At 35.7% G+C, this 23147-nt stretch overlaps 1 protein-coding gene and 1 long non-coding RNA gene across 6 annotated transcripts in view; both read left to right on the top strand.

Moving 5' to 3' along the window:
* The first annotated feature begins 6236 nt into the window (after positions 1-6236).
* Positions 6237-6875, top strand: LOC119076974. Its single transcript, XR_005087726.1, has 2 exons — positions 6237-6624; positions 6756-6875. It is a non-coding gene; the product is annotated as an uncharacterized LOC119076974 (long non-coding RNA).
* A 9090-nt stretch (positions 6876-15965) lies between these two features.
* Positions 15966-23147, top strand: part of LOC119076970 — a 106586-nt gene continuing 99404 nt past the window's right edge. For 2 of the 5 annotated variants that reach the window (XM_037184066.1, XM_037184064.1), the window contains exons 1-2: positions 15966-16730; positions 18463-18879. In XM_037184066.1, coding sequence (XP_037039961.1) covers positions 18816-18879 — 64 coding nt within the window. In that variant the 5' untranslated portion in view covers positions 15966-16730; positions 18463-18815. Of the gene's footprint in view, positions 16731-18461; positions 18880-23147 lie in introns of those variants that run through there. The other 3 variants (XM_037184063.1, XM_037184062.1, XM_037184065.1) reach the window with 3 other exon arrangements.

Here is a 23147-nt window from a genome sequence, read left to right as displayed (position 1 = left end):
TTTTCACATAAATTCGGGTAAAAAATATTTATTTTTTTATAGAAAAATTTGTTGATTTTTTTTATTGTTGTTGTTGTTACGAAATTGTTTTTTAATTTTTAACTATATGCGAGAAAATATTATTATTTGATTCGGCGGTTGCGACTGTAATAAATCAGAACAATGCTGCATTTGATACAATGACAAAAACGATTTTGATTGTGATAGTTTGATGATTTATATTGTGTTTGTTAATTTTATGCTTTGTTATGGTAAATAAATTAAAGGAGCGTGCACGTCCTCATATGACAGTAAATTAATAATTGTGACCTCTGGGAGCACGACATCGGTGAGTAGAAGCTGTAAAGTGAATCATAATAATAGGATAGGACAGTGGTAGTAATGATATTGTCTGTTCATGTAATTTGAGCTCCCATTTTATCGTAATCAGTGTCAAAATATAAATAATATTCTGAAAAAGTCCAAAAATGAGAAACTCAAATGATTCATACTTTTCGAAGAGTCTTGCTTTTGCTGGTTTAAAAATCTAAAACGTTAAAACCGATCCACGACTTCTCAAAGATTTAACTACTCATAGCTAAGAGTCATTTGCATTAGTCATTTGCATTAGTCATTTGCAGTAGTCTAGCGCCATTGAGTCTTTAAATCTATTACTTCTTTTGTTTGGAGTCGTACTAATGGCTTATGTGGCTTATGTTAAATGTTCATTTGTAACATGCGCAATATGCTCAAGAAATTGTTGTCATAGAAGTAGTTGGCATGGACACGATTGTCTGAACCGTTGTGATAAAGACGGTTGTGATAAATTATGGTAGTAGTATGAATGGGCGGGCAAGACCCCTGCATCTAGCCGCTAGACAATAAATTGTGTTACAATTAGGTGACAATAACCATAGCGTTTCCATTAGTGATTTGATTAATAATTGTTTCTTACCAGCTTTGGACAATCAGTTGCCATGACCATTGTTATGGTCTCAAGTATCAGCCTTACCATTCGAAATTAGACTTATGAGTGTTAATCTGGGTAGGCGTCGTACAAAAAGGACGTCACCGAGGGGTGACGCACTTCCATTTAATCCATATCCATTTAATCCAAAAAAAAATTTTTGTTTTACCGAAATAATTAGGCTACCCACCTGAAAAATTTGTAAAGTAATTGCGAAATAGTACATTGAATAACAAGGGGCGAAAGTAAAAAAATTCAACCGTGTGCGAGAGTTGATGCCCGCGCCGAAGGCAATAATATATATATATATATATATATATGGTATATAAAAAATTTAATTATTTAGCCATCACAACAACACACACAAAAATTAACAAATAACTAACAAATCATTCAGCAACAAAAAGTATCAACTTCGTATGTTAATTTCAATAAGCGCACTGGCGCACGCTTTATTTCAATTTTGATCGCAGTACACTTGTTGACAAGAGTCGACTATTACATTATGTAGTCGACTTTCGCATTATGTATATTGACTTTCGCTTTATGTATTCTTTCTTTCTCCCCGCTCAAACACATAACTTGCATTTTTTTACTTTCGCCCCGGATTTCGAGGGCGAAAACATCAACTTTCGATGTTGGTATCAAAAAAAAAGTATCAACTTCGTATGTTAATTTCAATAAGAGCACTGGCGCACGCTTTATTTCAATTTTGATCGCAGTACACTTGTTGACAAGAGTCGACTATTACATTATGTAGTCGACTTTCGCATTATGTATATTGACTTTCGCTTTATGTATTCTTTCTTTCTCCCCGCTCAAACACATAACTTGCATTTTTTTACTTTCGCCCCGGATTTCGAGGGCGAAAGTATCAACTTTCGATGTTGGTATCAAAAAAAAAGTATCAACTTCGTATGTTAATTTCAATAAGAGCACTGGCGCACGCTTTATTTCAATTTTGATCGCAGTACACTTATTGACAAGAGTCGACTATTACATTATGTAGTCGACTTTCGCATTATGTATATTGACTTTCGCTTTATGTATTCTTTTCATGCTTCGGGGCCGAAAATGAGGGCAATTTTTCGAATTTTCTCGGGTTTCCGGCCCTCTGCATGAAATGGTTATTTGTGTACCTGTTTTGGACGATTGATTTTAGGCAATTTCGCGGATTGTAGGCCGAACGAAGTGAGGCTTACAAGCGAAAGTGCCTTAAATCAACCGTCCCAAACAGGTGCACATGTAAGTTTTCATGCAGAGGGTCGGAAACCCGAGAAAATTCGAAAAATTGCCCTCATTTTCGGCCCCGAAGCATGAAAACTCACATGTGCACCTGTTTGGGACGGTTGATTTAAGGCACTTTCGCTTGTAGACCTCACTTCGTTCGGCCTACAATCCGCGAAATTGCCTAAAATCAATCGTCCAAAACAGGTACACAAATGACTATTTCGGATATTTTTTTAAGGTCCGGTTCCCATATTACTTTTGTCAAATTTTATACGAAATTTCAAACGGCAAAAATAATCAGAAGTTTCGTTTTATATCAGGGGGCTGCCGCCCCTAAAACCCCCGCTTTTCCTTTTTATGCCTGCGGCGCCATTTTCCTACTGTCAACACGCAACAGAATACCTTGATTAATGTATGCGGCAAAAACAATCAGAAATTTCTATTTATATCATGTACGAGAACATCGTGAGGATTAAAGTTATCCGGAAAGAATTCGCATTTTTGGTCTCCGCATTTTGTAAGATTACTCTTTTTTTGATTCACCATTCACCACTATTCAACTTTTCTCATTGAGTATCACTCAACTGTACTCACATATACAATGTTAACCTTACTTTCCATGATTTTTTTCCATTAAATTCCATTTTTTCCATTAATCCCGACAAAATTCCGGATTTTTATCTTCCGGATTTTGTATTGTCCGGATTTTTCTGTCCGGATTTTTTTTGGACGGATTTTTTTTTATCCGGATTTTGTAAGACCACCAATTTTTTTTTTGTTAAAAATGGTATTAAATTAATCCATTTAATCCATTTAATCCACTTTACACCAAAAACTCCTAAAAGTGGATTTGTTCGCTTTTTAACATTGTAGTATGAGTTGTAGTACGTGGTTCGATCAAAATCAACAATTTTTAAGACTTACAGTATTTGGTAAAATGAACTTTTTTTCCTATTTAATCCAATTTTTATTCCATTAAATCCATTAAAACCCATTTAATCCATTTAATCTAGAAGTGAGTCACCCCTCGGACGTCACGCTTTTTTCGATTTTTTTGAGGTGGGTCCATCCTATGTCACACCATGTCCGCTTTCTGATTTTCGGGGTCCATCCTCCAAAACGGACGTCCGTATAAGGGAAAAACAAATTGAAGTAAAACATGAAAAATATATTCTAGAACCAAAAAAACACAACGAAAGTCATGGTGCGATGACTGCCGTAGAAAAATCGATTTCTGAGGACTTTGATGGCTTTGCGTGCTTTGTCCACGTTGAGAAAAATGTTATTTAGATTTCAATTCTACGTGTTTATACTCAATACATTGTTGGTTCACTAATTCGTCACAATTTTTTGTGATTTTTTATATTTTTCCAGACTCTGGTTACTTCGTCTCTATACTGTTCGTTGTGTTCCACTCAGAAATTAATAGGAACGATGAATAAAGGTTTATTTAATCTTATCAATTGATTTTCGGGGATATGCGAATTTTCTCTGTGAATGAACTGATCTGTTTTTGCTACGATCTGATGGTTTTTACTTCGAAGTAGCTTTCCTTCATAGTCCGAATTTTCTATCTGTAGATGGCAACCTTTTTACGTAGACTTTCAGCACTTGTTCAATTGAATGTTTTACAGCTGTCTTGGGATCAGTGGAAACAACTGATGATGGCTAGATCACGCTAGTCGCTGACCGCCACTGAATCCCGAGGTCGAAACAGCGTCTCTGCTTCACTGTTTTTCACTTCACGTGATCAAGGGTAAGGGAAGAGCTGTTTGCTCTGTTTGTTTGCTTTTTGACTAGCTTTAGTTATTAATAGCCTCGCGCTGTGGGTGAGTTCCAGTGTTGCATTTGGTCCGTTGCCAAATCGCAACGTAAAAAATACCGTATGCTCAGTAACAAGAGTATCAAATGATTCAGTTTGTATTTTTCCCTTTTTTTATTAGTCGATTGCACACGTTTATATGGATCACATAACAGAATATGAATCATTTTTAACTGTTGCAAGCAGATAATGCAGCATAAATCATATAGTGTACCAGTACCACACACAGAAGAAATGAGTTTAGTTTTCGATGTATTTGATTCTGTATTTAAATTAACACCGCTTTTTTAGTGTGGTAAATCAAACACTACGAACGTCCTGATACCAAGTAACTTTTTTTTTAAATGTAGTACCAAAAAAGGACGTCCGATTTTAGAGACTGTCACAACACGTCACGTTTTTCGAAAGGTGGGTCCGTCCCTATGAGCGTGACATCCTTTTTGAATGACGCCGTAGTTGATGAAGCTATGTTGCTCCAAGCTGAATAAAATCGTTTCAGCTTGAACCAGTACTACTTTTATTGAAGTATCAATCTTGTCACACATGAACCATTGTATCGTCAGAAATGAGGAACCTTTAAATTTAAACGCTTCTAAGAATTTATCAAGGAAGTTACTTACTCGCTCTAAATATACACGTTATGTGTAGAACAACTTCCTGTGAAACATTTTTTGTCAAATTCATTCACTTCTTCCAGAAGCGTATAGTTAAATCGCTTAAATGTACATAAACGTGATATAAATGGCGGTATGAATGGTTGTAAATATCACTTTGGAATCCCATGATTTATTTTTCAATATTCCATATATCCATTTTGTCTATCCCTGTACCTCCTCCCACAATGTATGCCATTATACTATACACTTTTTAGCACTTTTCGAATCTTCCATTTAAAGCACTTCACATATTCCTCCATTTACATAACATCATCGCATCGCCAACAAACCCGACCAAAACCATAATCGACTTTATTATATTTCCGCTCTTATTCACATGAAAGGCCTGCCTGCAATTGGCAAACGACACTTTGCTCTTAAACTGCTATTATCAGCTACTGTCAAGATTTATATATGGCTTTCTGGTTAGAGTGCTCTGGTGCACCAGTGAGTTTTATGTATGCATTTGCGTTTATAACGGAAATTCGGCTGATTTTTTTTTACCGATTGACATTTTGAAACAGAAGGTGCATTTTGATTGAAAGATTCACGGAACATCAATTTTCGATTTTGAGGAATAGAACCACAAACCGAGTTTTTTGTGCGCAAATTCTCCTTCTATCTACAACAACTGTAATGCCGCGAGGCAGTATGTATGTACATGCCCAGTTATTATCCTTAGATGGTGCACGTCAACATAAATGCTTTAATTTTACTTTTTCAGCGAAAAAATGTGGAGATACATCACTCTAAAATACTTTATCTTACTGCTACGAGTCATTAAATAAATTTCAGACAAAAAGTCCTCACTACACTTCAGTCTATTATTATTGTTTCAAAATGTTCAGGCATTCTACTCCTTTCATTTCAGATAACAAAAGACAGCTCATTTAAATCTTTATAAATATTATGCGACGTAGAAATGAAATAATTTCACTTTTGTGATAAAATTTGCATAGTTTTGTTATTCATCACAGAAAATTTAATTTATTTGTTGCCATTTTCATTTTTATAAGGTATTTCTTATGGCTCGAAAGGAGGCAAAAATGCTTTACATTTAACGTGGGATGGCAAGCAATGATATGATATAAGATTAAGTATTTACCTGTAGCCGGGTGTATAGCATAATATACATGCAGTCTTGACTGTATATAGTGACACAATAACATTCAGTGTTGATATAAATACAATGGAAGATGATTTAGGAGAAACGGAGCAGTTGGTTACCGTTCGAGACACTGTACAACAATGAGAACAGTATGTAAAAAAGTTACTTCAAAAACATTTAAACAAAATCGTTTGTTCACAAGATTATAGGGAACGGCTGTATCATCTGTTGTCGTCAGCGACGACGCAACGACAAAACATAAGCGATGAGGTGTACCTGATGCGGTCTTATTTAGAAAAATGTATACTGAAACGAATGAAGTAATAGATTCTGTATTTATCTGTTGAAAATAATTGCATCGAAAAGAGTAACAGACTCGACAGTAATTGTAGGGTATTTATGTTGGATTCTAGCGGCGTTTCTAATTGATTAGAACTTCGTTTTGTTTTTCGTTGTTAAATAAATGAATGAATGAATGTCAGTGCTACAAATGTGCATCTTTTCTGCTATATTGCGTTGATGGTAGTTCGGAATGTGGTCAAGAATTTTCACGTTGTCGAAATCGAAACGATGTCCCTCCTTAACGGCGTGTATCGGTTGCCAGTGGTTTCAGTCAATTCCTTCTCCCTTCTGTCTGATATCGCTCTTATGTTTGACAGGTTCATGATTCGCTGTTTCGTTTGGCCTGGCTATTTGGCTGGACAATCCAGACAGTCAACACGATATACAATTTTCGATTTCATGCTCTTCGGTACTGGATATTTCGTTTTCGTGAAAACATTGCCGATGTTATTCGTCGTTTTACATCCCAATGCCATGTCGTATTCGTTCATCGTCTTATTAATCCTTTCAGGTAATCCAGGTGTGTACGGGGTAGCAGTGGAACGCATTTTCTTTGGCTGTTTCTCTATTCTTTCCATTATAAAACTGGTTGGCTCCCTCTTTTATCTCTTTGTTCGCAAAATGTTCCGGGTATCCATTCTGTTGCAGTAGGTTTTTTACTTTTCCAATGATTTGTGGACTGTCTATCGGGTTCGTGAAAGATATTGCACGATCGGTGATTGCACTGGCTATGTTCCTTTTATGTGTCGTCGGATTATGGCCTTGGAAATGTAAATACCGTCCAGATGAAATTTCTTTTCGGTACCATCTGCTAGTTATGTTGCCATCATCATCTCTTGTTAGTGTAAAATCGAGGAAATTGATCGATCTGTTAATTTCGGTTTCTAAGGTAAATTTCAGTTTAGGGTGATATTTGTTGATCCTTTCCAAAAGATGATTGATTTTGTCTTCTGGGGCAAAAACCAGGATTTTGTCCACGAATCTTCTGTAGAACGGTATTATGTATGGCAAGTTGTTCACAATGTGCAATTCCAAATCTTCCATGACTAGATCAGCCAGAAAACCTGAGATTGAATTGCCTATCGCTACGCCGGCCATTTGTAGGTAGAACGAATCTCCATATCTGAAGTAGAAAACTCGACAGCGTCATGAGATACTTTTTTTTGAGCTTTGTAACACAGACTAAACAATTCTGCCCAATGTTTCCTTTTCAATACGACGCCACAAAATTATCAGACTAGCTGGCAGGTGACCTTGAAATTATTCAGCTCAATATTAACAAAAAACAATAGGAAATGATGACTGTGTGACTTAGTACAAACTCCTGCTCCCGTTTTGGAAATATTTAGATGTACGGCAGATTTGGTAAAGTACACTCCATTTTTGTGTTTCTGCTTCACCCTATAAAGCAACAGTTAAAAATTAATGCTAATAGCGACCAAACTAAGGACGTTGCTTAGTGAGGGAATGTGGGTTTGTATTCGATGGTTTTGGAAATGATCTTTTGCGGTCTAGTGGAATTAGTAGAACAAAATTGTGGATACAGAATTTATAGGACTACTTTTGGGCTTCTGATGTCCTGTACATATTCTCTTCCGGTTCTATAAGATTTGATCAAAAATCGAAACTCCAAAATAAACTCTTCCCGAAAACTACCTAATATCCGTCCAACGAAAATGTCGAGGTAATCATCAGCTTCATCATCTTAATCATCACGATGCATTACAAAGTTCTAAACATGATTCTATAATTAATGTTTTTTTTTCTTTCGCCTTTTGTCTACGCTAACAACTTTCTCACGAAATGGTGGTGCTTGTCCTATAAAAAAACTTTACAAATAAAATTATTTTATTGTCACATTTCGCATATTTTCATTATACGTTTGTTAGAGCTTTGTGTGTTTAAGGACACCCAAAGGAGTATGTGCTTGTCGCTAGGGGAAAATGGAAATATTCACAATCTCATATAGTTTTAATGGGTCCCACAATTTCTTCTTCAACGTACAAAAGTAAAGATGGTAATTTTGCATATTTAACGACATTACACGAAAAGACGGAGTGGAACACAAAAACGTGTATCTGGATATTTTAAAGAACTCATTATATTCTACTTTCGCGGTGGTTGCATAACAACAACACCACCATTTCTGATGACATATTTTCATTAAAAGTAAAACTTTGAACCCTAAGCACCGAACGTTATACGCAATATTCACCATTGCAGGAGCTGGGACTGACAAAATTGAACATACACTTCCATTATTAATGATAACAAAATTTTCAATTATTTTTCTCATCTGGCTCCAATACACATTTATGAAATTTAATTTATTATTGAATAATTAATTGTTAATTTTCTATTCAATCATTTTGATCTATGTCTCAATTCCATTACGACATCATCCCACCAATAACTTCCGCGGATGTCTCCCATTCTCCACCGTCGTCATCGTCACCTTCTATACTACCCCCAATCACATAGAGTACATCATATTTCTACACTCTACACCATCGCAAAAGCTTCATTCTTATGATTTATTTACGTAAAACATGACAAAAACAAGCTTTACAGCTGCGTTATCATTAGTTATAGGATTTTCGTCATAACGTTTGAATAAAGAAAAAGACAAATTGGTTCAAGAGGATTATTGTGATGGCAACATAAAAAAAACACGTAAATACATAGGCGACAAATTATACGTTTTCGGTAACTCCTGTACCATTTTCCGAGGCTTTTGAAACTCGAAATTTCTAAATTACGATAACAACACATACGCAACCAGTTCGTCACATTTCATCAAATATAAAACAACGTAAATGCGAACAAAGACATAAATATTGCACACGGTTGGGTAATGGGTATTTAGCACCTACGTATCGGTCGTTTCAAAACTGAATAAAGCTACAAAATAGAAGAAAAAGCCGTGTATAACTAAAGCTAAGTAGTACTGTCGAATTCCTAGAATGACATGGCTGAAGGGTCTGTTGGGCTTTATCATGGTGATTTTTGAATAATTACGTTGTTTTAATTTCGAAATTTTAGTAAAATTTGTTTATTGATGTTAATGGAAGGCAAATATACCAGGATCTGCCATTTTCCACATTTACATGTTTCTGACAGTATTTAGAAAAATACGAAATCCAGACCCGTTCGATTTATTCCCTTGACTGTAAGTCATGGGTCTTACAACAGAAAATACACCATACGCAACATGTTCACTATGATTAAAAATGTATGGAAATGTGATGAAAAAAACGTTAAATGTAACAATTTTGTTAACTTGAGAAATTCTCAGCGGATTTTCAAAAACTTTTTTTTAATCGATGAAGTATTGAAATCCTCAGGTCAAGTTCGAAAATGGGTAGTATCGGTTCCTTTATCTGGTAGTAGTTTTTGAAAGAATCCTTTTCTGCTCTTTGTTAACACGATAACTGGAGTAATTCTCAACCGTTCGGTGGAGAATGGAATTCCTGAGGTTAGGTTCCAAGATATATTATGTTAATCTCTAACGATCTAGCTAATGTTGCTAGTCGAATTTTCGTATCTGTTTCAATAGCATTTTTCTTGTTTTGTGCCTTGAAAACAAAGCGGAATAAAAAGAACAAAAATTAACAAGTATTGCCAGAGCCGCAATTCACACGAGTTTAAGTTTTATTGAAAACATACGTCATTTTTGACAGCGGCATTTTATAGACAATGTTTCGATGATTTTCAGTGAAACTTAACAGAATTAAATTATTAATGAGTGATTTAGACCGTTCTGGAGTTCTTCTTCTAAATATATTTTTGTGGCCATTACATTTCATTAAATCATTACCACTAAAAATACTATTGAGAAGTTCAGACAGTCAAGGGGTCTGACCCACCCAAAAAATGGGACCTAGTGAAATAGGATGTCTTTAAAACATAAAATAAAACAAGAAAGCATACAGTTATAATGGTGTAAATTCATGGGCAGGAATAACCATTATGATGACGACAAATATTATTGACTCTTGCATTGCAAATTAATCCGCTCTAATTTAAGTTTTTTTCCTCTAAATTGAACCCTATTTTTGAACCAAATTTAGAATATAAATTCAGGTGTACAACACCCTGACATTTTTCAATTTTTGCTTCTATTTTTAACATCTAAACGGGCGGGGTAGCTAATTATTCTTTCTATTTTTAGCTTTTCATATTTGTTTGTAACCCTCATTGTTTCCATTGACTATCCGAAACAGGCAATTGAGACATAAGTCAATCTCAATAAATACTGCCCACAATTTTTCCATTTTTTTAAGACTCTGACTTTTTCCTAACCTTTTCAATTATTTATACTTATAACATGTGTGTGTATCGAGGTGTATATGGCATTATTGATAAATATGTTCAATGGATTCTTCTGAATGAAAAAAAAACGATCTGCTCAATCGAACATGAGCTATTTTAAAATCCATGACCATGACCAATTGACCAAGTTAATCGAATGCATTGAATATACATTCTCTTGCACCTTTTAGCAGGTAAAGGGGAAAATCCATTCTATCAGCAAATGAGGCTAACTATTTTGGGTTCTATGTACATATAAATCGGACCTGGGCTTTGAGAATTCAGCTTTGCGGAGCTGGGTTTGGAAGATGAAGATTCGGGTCAACCCGAACTACAAGTTAAAATTTTGTTCCAGCTGGTCCACTCATTTAAACAAAACTGCTTTTATACGCCTTTAAATTGTTTTTGACTATTTCACCCGTATAAACACTTTTGTTGAAACTGACAAATGAACTGAAGAAAGCCAAAGTCGACATTGCTGCTATTCAAGAGAGCGGTTACAATCAAAATGCACAAACTTCCCGCTTCAATGGCTATACCACATTTCATAGCAGCAACAGTCGAGACCATGTACTTGGTACTGCCTTCATGGTAGTCACAAAAAAGGAACATCTGGTACTGGACTTCCGAAAGGTCAACGAGCGCCTATGCGTGTTACGTCTGAAAGGCCGTTTCAAAAACTACTCCGTGATAAACGTACACGCACCTCATAATGAATCGGTGGATGGTGATAAGGACGATTATTATGAAGCGCTTGCAAGAGCCTACGATGAATTACCGGCACACGATATTAAAATCGTTATAGGAGATTTCAACGCCAAAGTAGGCAAGGAGGAAGTGTACAGACCAACAATAGGAAGGTACAGTCTGCATGAAAATACGAATGAGAACGGTCAGCGTATGATTTTCTTCGCTGCCGAAAGGAACCTGGTTGTGAAAAGTACTTTCCATAAACATAAAAGCAGCTGGCTACCTGGAAGCATCCCAATGACAATTTGCCAGCGAATCAGATTGACCATCTACTGATTAGCGGGCGGCACCTCACCGACATCATTGACGTCAAATCATGTTGGAAAGCAAATGTCGACTCTGATCATTATCTGGTTGTGTCAACGTTGAGAGCACATCTAGCCCGGTTTCATAATGGACGTAGTGAAACTGTGAGGCGTTTTGCGGTGGAGAAATTAAAGGATACACGGATAGCGGAGACGTTTGTTGATCACATTAGTACTAAGCTTCAACAATTACGACAAGCTCAGCCAGGCGACACTCCTCCCGAATGGCTATCGGTGAGTGATGTGATTAAGCAGGAAGCAATCGACACCTTAGGATATCAGAGGCCTAATGATTTTAAGACCTGGTTTGACGCAGAATGTGCTGATGTTACAGATCGTAAAAATGCTGCACGAATTGAGAAGGAATCGGCGAGAACTAGAGAACGGAAAACGGAAGCGGATCAGCGCTACAAAGATCTGAGGAGGGAGGAAAAGCGCTTGCACCGGCGCAAGAAAAAGGAACTTGAAGAAAGGACGCTTCTTCAGTTGGAAAGATTATGTAGTGCAAACGAGTCACGGAAGTTCTACAAACGAATAAACAACCAAAGAAGAGGCTTCAATTCTCGAATGACTATCTGCAGAGCAGTCGACGGCACTTTGCTTACAGCAAAACATGATGCCCTGGAACGATTCAAGGAACATTTCAGTGCTCTGTTAAACGGGGATGTTGAAGACGGCAATGCTACCGATGATTCTTTTCTCAACGACGACGGTCGTATCGTGTCAGCACCAACATTGGAGGAAGTCTCAGCAGCAATCTCCTCACTCAAAAACAACAAAGCTTCAGGTCCGGATAATATTCCAGCGGAACTGCTGAAAATGGGTGGTGAGGAATTGGCTAAGGTGATTTATGAATTAGTCGAGCGAATATGGAACAACGAATCGTTACCGGATCAGTGGTTAGAGGGTGCCATTTTACCTCTGCACAAGAAAGGTGACAGGATGATTTGCGAAAACTACCGTGGTATTGCTTTGCTTAACACGGCGTACAAGATTTTTGCTCGAGTGCTATTCGTTAGACTAAATCCACGGGCTGAGGCAGTCATTGGAGATTATCAAGGCGGATTCAGACGAGATCGCTCAACAACTGACCAAATATTCAACCTTCGTCTGATTCTGCAAAAAGGCAGGGAATTTCAAGTCCGGACTTACCATCTTTTCATCGACTTCAAGCAAGCCTACGATAGGACCAAGCGTAGGGAATTGTATGTTGCGATGAAGGAGCTGGGCTTCGAAACAAAACTGATTCATCTTGTGAAAGCGACATTGGAGGGCACCAGATGTCGTGTCAAGGTGCAAAATGACTTGTCTGACGTTTTTGCTGTAAGGGAAGGGCTGAAACAGGGCGACGCACTGTCTTGCCTGCTCTTCAATTTGGCTTTGGAAATCGCAATGAGACGTGCTGGTATCCAAACCAACAAAACACTGGTGAATGGATCAGTTCAAGTTCTGGGCTTTGCAGATGACTTGGATCTTGCCAGTCGTACACATGCAGCAGCGGTAGACACTTTCACAAATCTGAAAATCCAAGCGGAGAGAATGGGTTTGATGATCAACGAATCGAAAACCAAGTACATGAAGGCTGAACCCAATACGGTTGCCAATCAACAAGGGGACGTGATAAGCATTGGAGAGTACAACCTCGAGGTAGTCGAAGAATTCATCTACCTTGGAGCGCTGATTCGTTCGGATGGCGATAAGGGCCCGTTCATAAATTACGTAACGCAAAAATCAACATTTTTCAGACCCCCCCCCCCGGGTCTGTAACGCTAAAAGGGTCAAGTTTGACCCAATTTTGTTAGAACCGTAACGCTTGCCTCATACCCCCCCCTCCCCCCTCTAGCGTTACGTAATTTATGAACGGCCCCTAATACACCTGAAATCCAAAGACGAATCATGGCGGCAAGCAGATGCTATTACGGTCTAATCAAACATTTACGCTCAAAGCTGATATCGAAGAAAACGAAGTGCCAAGTTTACAAAACGCTCATTCGTCCAGTTCTGATCTATGGATGCGAATCTTGGACGGTGAAGAGAAGTGATGAACAGTTGCTCCTAACGTTCGAGCGTAAGGTCCTTCGTACTATTTTCGGAGCGATGCGTGAAGGCGAAACGTGGCGGCGACGATACAACTTTGAATTGAAACGTGATTTTGGCGAGCCGGATATTGTGGCAGTGGTGAAAGTCCAACGGTTGAGGTGGGCAGGACATGTAGCACGCATGGACAGGAACAGAGCCCCCTCAATGTTATTCCGAAATGATCCAGAAGGGCGAAGAGGAGTAGGACGCCCTAAAATGCGATGGATAGATGGCGTCGAATCAGATCTTCGGGCGCTGGGAATAAGAGGTTGGCAAAGTGCAGCGAATGACCGAGCACGCTGGAACCGGATTCTCGACCAGGCCAAGGCCCACAAGTGGCTGTAGCGCCGGTAAAGTAAAGTAAAGTAAGTAAGTAAACACTTTTGTTTCTATGAGTACACCAAAGAAGGATTTTGGCATTAAGTCACTTTTCTCAATTCTGCCTGATATAGTACGTGTTAAAATTTTTTGAAAGACGTCGCTGCCACAAGCTTGATCTCAACAGAAAAGTATTAAAATTTTGACTCGACGGATTTTAGTCAAATAAAATGCCATTGTATAACGCATGACCTCAGGAATTCGAAACAGTAAACAGTTTTTCAATCGGCCCTATATCGGGTGGCGATAGGGGTTTGCTATCGTTTGATCATGTCAAAATATAGGGCCGATTGAAAAACTGATTACTGTTGCGGAGCCCTGAGTATATGTGCTGTACGATGGCATTTTATTTGAGTGAAATCCGTTGAGTAAAAAATTTATTATTTCTTGTGTCTGAACTTCAGTCTGAAGCGAGGGGGCCAAAAGGGGGGGAAATCAATTTCTAATTCCTTTCAATTCCGTTTAATTACCTCAATTACCGGAGCAACTCGTCTAATAACTCGCATTATTTCCTTTCAATTCCGTTCAACTCCTTTCAATACCCTTTCAATTTCTATAGGTACTTCCTGTCAATTTCTTTTAATTCCCATTAATTTCTGTCAATTCATCTAATTGCCGGACTCGATATACTTCCTTTCAATTCATTCCAATTCCGTTCAATTACTTTCAATTCCCTTTCAATTTCTATAGGTACTTCCCGTCAATTTATTTCAATTCCTTTCAATTCACATTAATTCCTTTCAATTCCGTTTAATTACCGGATTCTCCGGTAATTCCGAGCAGGGTGTGTGATCAATTACCCGAGTGGTTTCCCTCTCAGTCTGAAGTACTAGATTCTGATCAGAATCGAATGAATTGAAAATTCCCAACAAAATACAAAAGTTCAGCTTGACAAAATAGAATTAAAAATTCAAAGTGAAAATACATAAAAATATTACCTGGTGTTTCATGTAAAATAGATGCTCGAGGCCGAAATAGGATTGCAATCTGTTTGGTGACTCGCTTATCCAATAGTATTTAAAGTACACGTAGAGGTGTGTCATGAAAGCATTATTGATTATTAATCGGGTGGCTTAGTCATACTTTCGTACCATTACCTAAATGAAACACACTTGGAAACACAGAGATTTGTGTAGATAGATGTTGCTACAAAAAGACAATACGTAAAAAGAACCTATCGCTTGTTTACCGTGAATATCGATAACTAAAAACTAGCCGTTTTTACACGCTAAAAATCTGGGATTGGTCGTGAGAATTTCATCTGTGTCCTTCCAGCCGTTGATTAAATATACGACATGCATTTGTACAGTATAAAGCGTTATATGGAAAATCTCTTCCCGCGCTTTTCTCGTATTGAGTTTCTACGCGTTTCTAAAACAAGTCATTTCAAGGATCATTTTTTTATTTCTCTCAGTGATGAAACTATTTAAATAGTTGGGACGAAGGAGTTGCAAAAATTGCCAATGGCATGTAATTTAGTACCCTATTCGGATCGAGTATAGTGATCAGAGTGATTCAAATCATATGATACAGAGTAGGACAAAATCTCCTTTAGTAAAGAAGTTAATGCAATCCAATCAAATTCAACCGTACGTATAGTACAATAATACCGATGATACTAGCTTCCGAATTTCTCCTTCGTAATATGTTTTAATACGTCCGTTGTCCGCTAAATATAAATTTGGAGCCACTGTTTTCTATGTATTTATCAACAAAAATCATCGTCTCCAGCGTAATGTATAAACGAAATGAAAGATAATATGACCATCTTCTGTGTACGCATGCCTATTACCGATTCGTTTGTACTGGTACTTCTCCAGTGTCAATGTTTCAGTTCCCCTTCCGAAACAATATCATTTTCTGTTGGCAATATAACAACAATGATATGTATAACACAATGTCTTCATCACCCTGAACGGATAAACGAAAACTAACGAATGAGGATGAACAAAATATTCAGATAGCAGAAAAAAGCAACCAGTCTATTCCATCGAACGAAAAATTCTTCTTTAGCGCAATATTATATCGTCCAACTAGTCGTACGGTGACGTTCAATAAGTGAGGATATCAGAAGACGTTCCACAGACATATCTCGGAAACGCGGTCGCATATCGTTTTTTATTAAAGGAAGAGAATACATTTTTTGATTAGAAAAAATATTTCAAATAAGAAAACTGTAATAAAAAAAACGGGTCGTTCGCTAATGATGGCATTTGTTGCGGAATTATAGACGAAGTAAAAAGAAATGTTTCGATATTTTCTCATGCTGCTAAATAAATTGTGAACTTTTTTTTCGGTATTTGGGGAGATAATAATCGATTTTTGTTTGGATACATCAAACAACACATTGTGTCATTATAATAACTATATCAACTAGGATACATAGATGACTGACATAAGAAATAGAAAAATTTTTCGGTCGGTTTTTTGACGTTCAAGTGTGATTAATGGATTGGCTTTTGGGTAAATGTGATTTATTATTTTAGCTGGGTGGTGTATATTATAACTCATATACTAAACACCATTTGCGTGTTGTTCGAACGAAACAACTTACATATATAACGATATAATACACCGGACTCATTTTTATAAAATAAAATTTACAAACAAAAAATAAAACAGGAGAAACTTAATAAATTGTCGAAAATTAACAAAACGTCAACTTAGTGAGGGGGTGTGTAAAATTTCATTAAACAAATTATCAAGAATAATACAAACCTTTTTCGGGTAAACAGAAATGTAAATATAACAAACAAAACAACAACAACGACGACAACAAAAAACGTTGAAATTAAATGAAACAGTAAATCGTTTATATAATTGGTCCAGTTTGTGTGAATCATTTTCATAATTTTTTTTTTCATGTTTATTGTGTCTCATAAATCATATGCTTGTGTAACAATACACAAAATTACAAAATTGCATAGTTGCTGTTTAATAACTACCGACACTGAAAATTTATAGCACTCCCAACTCTCGGTAAAACGTTAAAATATTATACTACTCCTACACATGTACAAACGGAATGATAGTATCAAAAACGCCTGTATTTATCACAAGTAAAATTTTCCTATACATTGCAGTATAAAACGTGATTAATATTTAGTGTTGCTTTGCTATTATTACCAGGGATGAAAACACATATAATGTAGAAAAGGCCCATCTCTAAATCCATTTTGATAACAATTCATAATTCGCAGAACAACCGAATCATTTTAGTGTTTATAATGTTATTTGTCTATTGTTCAACTTTTCGTATTACGATTTTGTGAAATTGTTCCATACACACAATATACCATACGAAACGGAATGCTATCCCCCGAACATCAGTAATTATGAATTAATGTAGTTTATGAATCATAGCTTTAATTGAAGTATAATAAATTAAATTATATTCCGCACCTATTAAATTGACGATGAAACCTTTTAACGAGAAATTTCACCGTGGTATATGTGTAGGCGAATCAGATGCTTTTTGACTGATTTAGGGACTTAAAATTAATTGTTATTAATGAATATTGAAGTTCAATTGGGGGAGGAGCAGAATTTTTTTAATTCTTTAAAATCTAAAAAAAAAAATATGTTAGGCCGACAAAAGGTTGAATACTTTCTTGTGGAATGCTTCACATCTATATTTAACTTCATACTACGGAGTAGCAAAATTAATTATAAGTTTAGCTTGTGTGTATGTTCGCTGAAAGTTCATTGAAAGTTTTTTTTTTGCCATATGAATCATTTTAGTCAAAGAAAAAGTATCCCAAGAATTAATATTTTCTGGGTATAACTGTTCATTCAGCTTCTTCAGATTCCCGTTAGAGTTAAATGTTCTTCTAATTTTTCACAAACGACAAACATACTGCACCACTTCTCGAATCTAGTACTTCTTTCGTTCCAAGTACCTTCCGCAGTTGATACTAAATCTATTACTTTAATAATTTTTACTTATATTTTGCTACAATAAGACCGGATTATGACCATCACAACGCCTATTTTTATCGTCGTCGTCGTGGTTGACAGATTTTGACGAATTTTTCTAGATTTTGACAATTGATTCCATTAAAGTTGAAGAATAATTGCAATAATTTTGTACAGGGTTGTAATAGTTTGGTTTTTTTTTTGGCGCGAAGAAGTGTGGATGTCATAATATATTGATTCTTCTTTAGTTTCCAACATCGCCCCAGATATTTAAATTTTGTATTTGAAGTAAGGGGTCCTCCATAACTGACGTCCACACGAGAAAAATTAGGAAGTCTATCCAAGCGAGACTCCTCGTGTTGTTGGTATTAGATGACAGAAAGGAGGGAGAACAAATAGTCTTATCAGAATTTGAATAACATTTGAACTTGCTAAGGGGAAAACATCTGATTGTAATTTCATTTCTTCTGCTGTTCTACATTTGAAGCACTTACTCTAGAATCTAGAGTCTAGATGAAATATTTGTGGAAAAATGTTATAAATTCTTTCATTTCCATATAAATTATACTTCAAAAGGATCTCTAATTATTTTCGTTTTTTTTTCTTCTTTCAATAGAAAGGTGTTGACACATAAAATAAAGTTTCATTGAAATTGTGAAGTGATGTTTTTCAACATACAACACGTTTATGGTTGATGTGAGTTTTTATAATGAAAATAATAATTAAACAAACTTAAACCAAATAAAGAGAAACTGGAAATAAAACTCATAAAATAGTCAATCAAATCATAATATTGAACTGAAAAAAGTTTCGTAAACAATTTGTTGATAATTCTTATGAGAATAAGTGGACATTTCCTATAAACTCGTCTATAGATTCACAAAAAAAAGAAGTTTTCAATTTATCTAATTAACGCGAAGTTTATTTTAACTAAATAAATTACCAATTAATTGGCTACTATCATGACAGAACTATGGATATGGAAACAATCATAAGGAGTATAATGTACAAGCTACTGTTATTTTTATTATTTCAAGGTAAGTGAATGAACAAACACCACAAACCATAACCACTCACATCCACATTGACTTATATTTATTGAAATAATACTAAACATTTGTACTCGTCATAATAAGCTCAACTTATTAAATTTTATGTTCTTAAACGGAAAAACTTTTTCTACGAAATTGTAATTATATTTTTCTATAATTAAAAAGTAGAAAATAGAGTTGATTATTTTCTGATTTACGGTTTATTGTCAGAAAAAACCAATAGAGTCAATAACTCTACAGGTTATATGTATACATTTCAATCGAACAGCAACACCATATTGAGTACATTGCTAAGAAGTGTAGTATTTAGAACTGAATTAAGGATATCGTTTACCCAAAGGACGAAAAAGCATGTCGATACGTATACAGTCCACCTTTATACCTCGATAACAACCCATTAATTATGACAAAGTGTCCAGGTAGGCGTCACATTGTAGAGTAATTTCTAGTTAAGAATGGGTTCGGATTTCGCATCCATTACGTTTATGAAGTCTTTTTAATTGTATGGGAATTGGAACGATGATGAGCTAATTGTTGTTTTACAAACGACATACATATCGCAGTGGGATGATTAAATCTGTTACTTCTTTAATTGAGAGTATTTTCTATGGTTTTGTGTTAAATCTAGTACTTCATCCATTTTCTCTCATTTTCTGCCATAAAAAAGCTAACAAGTAAGAGCTTAGCGCCTATTTTAGTAGATGACCAGCCGTGTCTAATAGTCCATGATTATTTGTTTTTGTGCTGACTCCGCAACATTTCTGGACAATCCAGGGTTATACATCTTCATTCCGTCACACCCACTACTCTGCGCATCATCTTACACTCCATACACTCTCAACGTCTTCATCTGGGTCAGATATCTTCTTTGGCTCTCTTCCGCTCCGCAGGTACAGGTTGGCTGGCTGGACCACGCACTATTGAATCTCCCTTAAAGATTTTGGCTAGTTCCTTGTTTTTAGGGGCATTTTAATGGGCATAGGCTTCAGAAAGATGTAGTGTAGCCTGGCAAGTGTACTACATTCAGTTAAGAACAACTCTTATATTCTAATTGAACCATTTCGCAAGCACTGAAATCGACTGCGTCGTTAGTTCGGTATTTGTGCTCCTGACGCAACGAACTATTACTCAACAAATTTAAACAAAAATCTCCCTACTCCCATCTCCCGTACAATTTTTTGAGAAGTCATTTCAGCTTAATCAATACCCAATTATTAAAACAAAAAAATGTTTTTTTGTTACACAGGACATAATGTACGACCTATTACACGCTCAAAACCCAATTACCCTCGCATATATATCCGCCATAAAACTGATATCATGAATTGATGATGATGCATATGTGAATTTTTGTTATCGGAAAACAATTTGCTTAAATTGATTATTTGTTGAATGATAGTCATACCCAACAATGCCGAAATTCGTAAAAAAAAATAATAAACATTTATGTATTCAACATGATAACCGAATTAGCACACATCAAATATGCAAATCATTTACAATAATTTCCATTTTCATACTCTCCGCAGTACGATTCCGACTCAATTCCATCTAACAAAACAGTAAAATGATTTGAATAATTAATATCAATCTATGTATTCCATCAATGATGCATATCTATCATGTTTATTCTCTGGCAAATAAACCATAAATTTACATAAATATCAACCGCGCAAACCGAATACAACACACAGAACTTCATGTATAGCATGCAATATAAAACGCAAAAAGAGTATCTCTTCCCATACATCAGTCCAATATTTACACGAAAATATCCTAGTGTAAGATATCGAAAATATGCTTCAGATATGTGTGAGATGTGTTAGATGATTCAAAAATATTTTCGTATTCTTTCACATTAGGAAATATATATTTCAAAACATTTCTTGTGCTGTATGTCATTTTGGTGGAAGCGAAGTAAAGACACGTAAGGAAAAATAAACGAAGAAAAAGATGTTTTCAGTTTGCATTATTTATTTTGTTCAAGGTTTCGATTCTTCCATCGGAATCAACATGAATAATTCGATAAATTTCCTTCTTACACTCCTTATGTCTTCTTTCACTTTTTTTTCCTTTCTTTCTTCGTCTTTACTTCTCCTTCACTTCGTCGGTTACATGAACATGGTTTGTGCTCACTACTTAAGACATTTTACAGATATTCCTCCTTTTGTTATTTTCTACTCGAATGGATTTTTGAACGAAAAAGAAAAGATTTCCTTTTCCATGGAAAACTGTTCCCGAAATGGTAACGAACTTAAGTACTGCTGAATTGCTATTTATGAATGACCTTGTACCGGGAAAATGTAAATTAAGTAACTGTCTGAAAACTTTCTAGACACGTAAAGCGCCGATAAACGTTCACTCCATACAAAATGCAGTATTCAAATGTTGATTAACAACATACGCTGTAGGTATATACCGACCGACCCAACTAGACCAATACATATTTTATAGGTATATTCAACTAAAAAAACCTCTCGAAAATCAATAAAAGTATTGCGTTAGTATTCAGTAATTGCAGACGCTTTAAGCCGACTCGTGAAATATGAAATTGGCAAAGTTATTAATAAAGTAAGGCGTTGCTGTAATAACCCTTCTTTAATTTAATTAGGATCAACAACGACAGTCTAGCCGCACACTTTTCTAAAACATTGAACTTAATGTCCATCGTCCATATTATAGCTCCGTTCAATTTAACAGAAAACATCGCAAAAAATTTTTATAAGTCAAAGTCAAGCGTCTGACATACTCTCAAAAAAAAAAGTTTTCATTTCTTATCCACTTATCCCTTGCGCTTCGTTATTATTAAATTTATATCTCTGCCAAAAAAATACGAAACTTTTTTCTTCTTTACTTTCTTCATATACCACCACACCGCAACATAAAAAGGAAACATTTTTTCCAATACATTATTCAGATTATTATGTCGAGATGTACGCGCTGTGAAATATATGCGATGAATTTCGGGTAATGACGAAACATCTGTGAATGCTTCCATTCAGCGAGAGAAAAATTTCGACGATGACAGGAACGTTGACATAAAATCAAGTCACTTTTTATTTTAATACGTTGATAACGGTAAATTGTTGAATCAGGTTATGGTAGGTTGTCAGGATGAACGGATATTATGCTTATGCATTTTGGCACTTTGAACATTCAGAACGTCAGAACAGTTTTTGATATGTTGACTTTGTCAATAGTGGTGAAAACCATAATAGATATGTTAGATAAAGTCATTGAGGCGCTAGTTATTCATATATCAAAGCCATTAATTTGTACCATCTAACAATCTACCATACAAATACTTCTACTATATCTTGGGAATACATCTTGACTGATTTGACGTCATTGCCATTCAAGACTATGACATCTCAAAAACTAACTGAAAACTGTTCAAACAATTAATGAACCGTCTGTGTAGAAACGCGATTGCCACACAGCATATAATAGTTGTTATGCGAGGCTTAATTTCGCTAAGCTATTGCAAAAATATTATTTCTTCAATTATGAAAATCAACAAGGAAATGCAAAACTAATTTTGAAATAATATGAGGAGCTTTTAGAAAATTGAAATTGTAATTAGTCGAGTGGAAACGTTCAATTAATTCAAACAAAGATTGGATCTAGTGTGAATTAGGTAGATATGGAGAAATTCTGTTGAGAGTGTATGAAATGTATTTTCATCGAAATAAGTTGAAAGTCTGTCGACTGGAGGTAGTGGAGCTTTGGAACCATAAAAATATTTTCTGAAATTTTGCAAAATCTTTATAAGTTTTCCAACAGTCTCTGTAAAATGGATATAATGGTTAACTCGCTTGTGAATTGTATCAAAAAATAACGAACTTTGTTAATCTATAAATATTGTTTTCAAATGAAATGAATGAATGGAACGTTAAAATTGTATTTGCTGAGGCCATACAATACCGAAATTCAGCGAACAATACACCTTCGAAATTCTTGCTTCAATTCCAAACGAACAGCATACACACAGAGTGAAGAAAAAATATATTCCTCGATAAAGTTTATACATTTCTGTGGAAAAATGTGCTCGCCTCGCCGCCGTTCTTGTTACATAAATTAAGCAATTTCTCATTTTATACTCGTATAATGCAGAACATTATAATACAGAAACCTCGACAGAAACCCCATACATATAATTTCACTATAGCTGCGTCGTAAATGGAAAACCTTTTTTTTTTCATAAACACTAAACCAACTGAAACTAAACTCATTTTTCTCTGCAGTAGCGTTGT

Source organism: Bradysia coprophila, unplaced genomic scaffold (genome assembly GCF_014529535.1).
Source record: "Bradysia coprophila strain Holo2 unplaced genomic scaffold, BU_Bcop_v1 contig_232, whole genome shotgun sequence".
NCBI classification, from domain to species: domain Eukaryota; kingdom Metazoa; phylum Arthropoda; class Insecta; order Diptera; family Sciaridae; genus Bradysia; species Bradysia coprophila.
This window is presented reverse-complemented; position numbering and strand designations above follow the sequence as displayed.